The 4,398-nt window shown below is 51.4% G+C and overlaps 1 protein-coding gene across 1 annotated transcript; it reads right to left on the reverse strand.

The window, feature by feature from the left end:
* On the reverse strand, positions 1,712 to 3,425 carry LOC110436482. Its single transcript, XM_021463593.1, has 2 exons — positions 2,212 to 3,425; positions 1,712 to 1,931 (listed from the first exon to the last, which is right to left on the reverse strand). Exons 1-2 carry the CDS (start codon positions 3,423 to 3,425, stop codon positions 1,712 to 1,714), a joined length of 1,434 nt encoding a protein of 477 aa, XP_021319268.1.

The following is a 4,398-nucleotide window of genomic DNA, read 5'->3' on the forward strand; positions in this document are numbered from 1 at the left end:
AGAGCCTCACTGGAGCCAGTGAGAACTATGTCATCGACGTAGAGTAGTAGATATGCGGTGGAGCCACCATTCCGAAGCACGAAGAGGGATGTGTCGGACCTGGTAGCACGGAAGCCAAGTTTGACAGCATACTGGGCAAACCGTGTGTACCATGCGCGCGGCGCTTGACGCAAGCCATAGAGAGATTTGTCGAGAAGGCAGACAGCATCAGGACGATCAGCATCGATGAATCCAGGTGGCTGCTGACAGAGAACATGTTCGTGTAGATGTCCATGGAGGAAAGCATTGGAGACATCAAGTTGTTTGGTTGGCCATTGGCGAGAAGCAGCAATGGTCAGAACAGTCCTGATTGTCGCAGGTTTGACAACTGGTGAGAATGTCTCTCCAAAGTCAACTCCGGCGCGTTGAGTGAATCCGCGGACCACCCATCGAGCTTTGTAACGTTCCAGTGTGCCATCAGGTTTCAGTTTGTGTTTGAAAATCCATTTGCCCGTGACAATGTTTGCACCGGACGGGCGATCAACGAGACGCCAGGTGCGATTGCGCTGTAGTGCGTCGTGCTCGGCGGCCATGGCAGCGCGCCAATTGGGATCTTGGAGAGCAGCACGAACAGATTTGGGACTTGGTGAGATGGATGTTTGAGTGCTGGTTAAGGCATATCTGTGATTAGGTTTGACAACTCCAGCCTGAAGTCGGGTAACCATTGGGTGTCTGACGGGTGCTGGAGAAGAGATGGGTGGGGATGCAGGAGGTGTGTGTTGGACAGGTGGAGATGTGGTCTGTGTTGTGGATGGAGAGGTGGAGGTTTGGGTACTTGGTGATGAGTTTTCCAGTGGGATAATGTTGGTGGGTGATGGGGAGACCTGAGTTGGATGTGGTGCTGCTGTTTTCTGAAGAAGGATTGGAGCATCACACGGTGTAGTGTCAAGATGGTCTATTGTCGGATTTTCGTCAGTGGGGGAATTCTGAAATGGGAATCTGGTTTCGTCAAACACAACATGGCGTGATGTGATGACTCGACGTGTTTGAAGATCGAGACACCGATAACCACGATGATCAGATGGATACCCAAGAAGAACACATGGCGTGGTGCGAGCACTGAGTTTGTGTTCCATTGTGGATGCTTGGTTGGGAAAACATAGACAGCCAAAAACACGAAGATGAGCATAAGATGGGGCGACGCCGAACAAGAGTTCGAAGGGCGTTTTGGGTCCACTGGCTTGACAGGGGCGTAGATTGATCAGATTCGTGGCCGTGGATAGCGCCTCGACCCAGAATTCAGTTGGCATGCTGGCGTGGATAAGCAAGCTGTGAATGCAGTCATTTAGTGTGCGAAGAATTCGTTCGGCCTTCCCGTTTTGGGAGGAAGTGTAGGGACAGGAAAGGCGTAGAACGATGCCATGTTGCTCACAGTGGTGTCGAAGAGTTTGGTTATCAAATTCCTTGCCATTGTCTGTTTGAATGGCTAGGAGAGGGAGTTGAAACTGTGTCTGAACATAGGCATGAAATGCAAGTAGGCAGGGTAGTACATCAGATTTTGCACGAAGGGGAAATGTCCATGTGTAATGAGTAAAATCATCGATTATTACAAGATAGTACTTGAACCCTGAAAAACTAAGCACCGGAGATGTCCAGACATCTGCGTGGACAATTTGAAAGGGAAAATAGCTAGCTGAAGTGGAATGGGAAAAGGGAAGCCGAACATGTTTGCCTAACTGACAGCTATCACACACTGGAGGAACTTTGCTAGGAACAAAATCAACATGACGAAGGGTTTGATGAAGAGCATGGCGTCCTGGATGTCCAAGTCGTTGGTGCCACAGATGTGATGTTGGTGCGGTGGTGACGAGCGCCATGGCTGATGGTGGGTGTAGGGGGTAGAGCTCGCCACGACTGTTACATCGGAGGAGCACCGTTTGCGTTGGACGATCCTTGATAGAAAAACCGAAAGGGTCAAATTCGACACTAACATTGTTGTCTTGAGTAAGTTTGCGAACAGAGATGAGATTTTTGACTAGGGGAGGTGAAATAAGAATATTGTTTAGTTTGAGAGGAGAGGAGGTAGTAGGGATGATTGAAGATGCGTGGTGTGTGACTGGCATCGTGGTGCCATTGCCTACTAGAATAGGAGATGAGCTGAAGACAGGGTGGGAGGAGGAGAATGTACTAGAATTGGAAGCCAGATGGGAGGAAGCGCCCGTGTCCATGTACCATTCGGCGGTTTGAGGTCCCGTCGATGGTACGTTCGCCGTCATCAGAGCGGCGAGGAGTGCTTGATTGTTCCATACATCAGGTGTTGGAGCTGGTGGTGGAGGGTACGTGTTGGGGTCGCCGTTGCCGTGGAAGAATGCCTGATGTGGTGTCGTGCCGGGTCGAGGTCCGAGCACGCCGGCACCAGGCGGGCGGAACGGCATCTGCCAGGCCTGGACCATGCCCGTCCAGGGGTTTGCGCCAGGAGGTCCGTGAGGAGGCCGGTAGCCGAATGGCTGTCCACCGAATTGCTGATGAGTAAAGCCGCGACCACGACCGCGACCGCGGCCACGTCCACGCCCCCCTTTGTTGTCGTTGCGCGAGGTCGGTCCGCCAGTGTTGCCGGAGACAGGAGGGGGCGCAGGCGGGTTGTTGTTGGAGGAGGACCCGCCTTCGCCCGCAGTGGATGACGACGATCGGGATCCCCCGGATCCCCCGGCGGTGAGGAGAGCATGTTGGGCTGAGGTCTTGGCGTGCTCTTTGTCGTATTGTTCCTCCAGAAGAAGATAGGACCTGGCGGAGAGGAAGGTGTGTGGCGGTTGACGCGACGTGATGGCCGGGATGGCATGGCGGTACCTGGAGCTGAGTCCGCGGAGCATGGTGAGAACTTGACTGGTCTCCTTGACCGGTTGGCCGACGTCGCGGAGGGCATCGGCGAGCTGCTTCAGGCGACCGGTGTACTGGGTGATGTCCATGTCCCCTTGAACGAGGTTGCGGTACTCAGCTTCCAGATAGACGGCGCGATGGAGTTCGTTGTCGCGGAATTGATCGTGGATCTTCTTCTGCCAGATGCTGTATGCCGTGGCTTTGGGGGCGCGCACGATGTTGCGCACGTCCTTGGAGATGGAGATGTAGATCCAGCTGACGATGCACTGATCAATGACGACCCAGTCCGGATCGCGGCGTTGATCGATGGTTGGTGCCACGGACACATGGGGAACAAGATTGAATTTGCCGAGAAAGGCATCAAAGAAGCAACGCCATTCATCATAGTTGGGATTGGCAAGTTCAAGAACAACATGAACATGAGATTTGATGTTCACAGTTTGGAGAACTGTGACAGGAGGGGTGGGGGCATCAGAACCGGCGCCGGCGGCGAAGGACAGGCCGGCATCGGAAGAGGAGGAAGAGTTGTCGTCCTCGATGTCAGCATCGAAGAGGGGATTGAGATCCATGGAAGAGGATGAGGACGCGGCAAGGTGCAGCGGCGGCGCGGTTGGCGGTGAGGGCGCGGCGAGAGTGCGGCGAGGCGGAGGATTTAGGCCAGGAGAGAAACCTGGACAGCTGATACCATGAAGAAGAATAGAATGAGAGCCAACAGCAGTTTTCATTGATCATCTCAGTACATATACATGTTACAACACGTTGCTCTTTGGCAACCGCAAGTGTACATCGTGGAACAAGTCTCACGTCGTGGCCGCGTCCGTCGCCTGGACGTTGGCATGCAGCGTGTATCACGCTGTACCATAACATATAGAATTGTTTCTTCTCTTTAATCACATTGGCTCCTAATTTATACATAGTACTAAGTACTAACACGAATCATTCACAGGTGGAAGAAAAGATTAACAGTACAATACAGAGTCTGCAGGAACAACTAAGGGAAGAACAGAAAGCAAGACAGGAAGCTGAGGAAAAGGTGACAGCAGCAATGTTGAGATCAGAGGAGGAGACCCAAAAACTAAGAGAGAACCTAGAGAAGGCGCGTGAAGAAAGTGAAAAAGCTCGTGAAGAAAGTGAAAAGGCACGACAGTTCTATGAGAAATTTAAATGGATGGAGTGCACCATGATGTAATCAATCTTCAATTGGGAAATGTTCAGAATAGTTGCACGGAGGATTTCTATTTGCATTGTTGATTGGATATCGGTGCCAGTCATTAGTAGGATGAACTTTTGCCTCTGCAATATGTTTTCTAATGTTTTTGTACTGTGCAGTAGTTGAAGACTTGAACCATATTTTTTTGCAGATTCAACAGTTCTTGGTACTATGGTCCTATTCGTTTGAGCTTATTTGCTGAATGTGCCAGTCGTCAGCAGTGCTTATGTACATTTTCTTAGTCAACCCCCATGTTATGTTTTCCAAGGTGTGGATCGGAATTTTGGCATGTGGCTGATGGCAGCTTCTTTGATCTGGCCATAGTTAAAAAA

The sequence above is a fragment of the Sorghum bicolor genome, chromosome 6, assembly GCF_000003195.3.
Source record: "Sorghum bicolor cultivar BTx623 chromosome 6, Sorghum_bicolor_NCBIv3, whole genome shotgun sequence".
Taxonomy (NCBI): Eukaryota; Viridiplantae; Streptophyta; class Magnoliopsida; order Poales; family Poaceae; genus Sorghum; species Sorghum bicolor.

Bases quoted from the DNA above. Each gene is read 5' to 3' on its own strand.
- LOC110436482 (XM_021463593.1), bottom strand. From the start codon at position 3,425: ATGGATCTCAATCCCCTCTTCGATGCTGACATCGAGGACGACAACTCT. The intron at 1,932-2,211 runs GTACATGGACAC...TTTTCTATCAAG, and splicing joins GGACCTCAAACCGCCGAATG to GATCGTCCAACGCAAACGGT.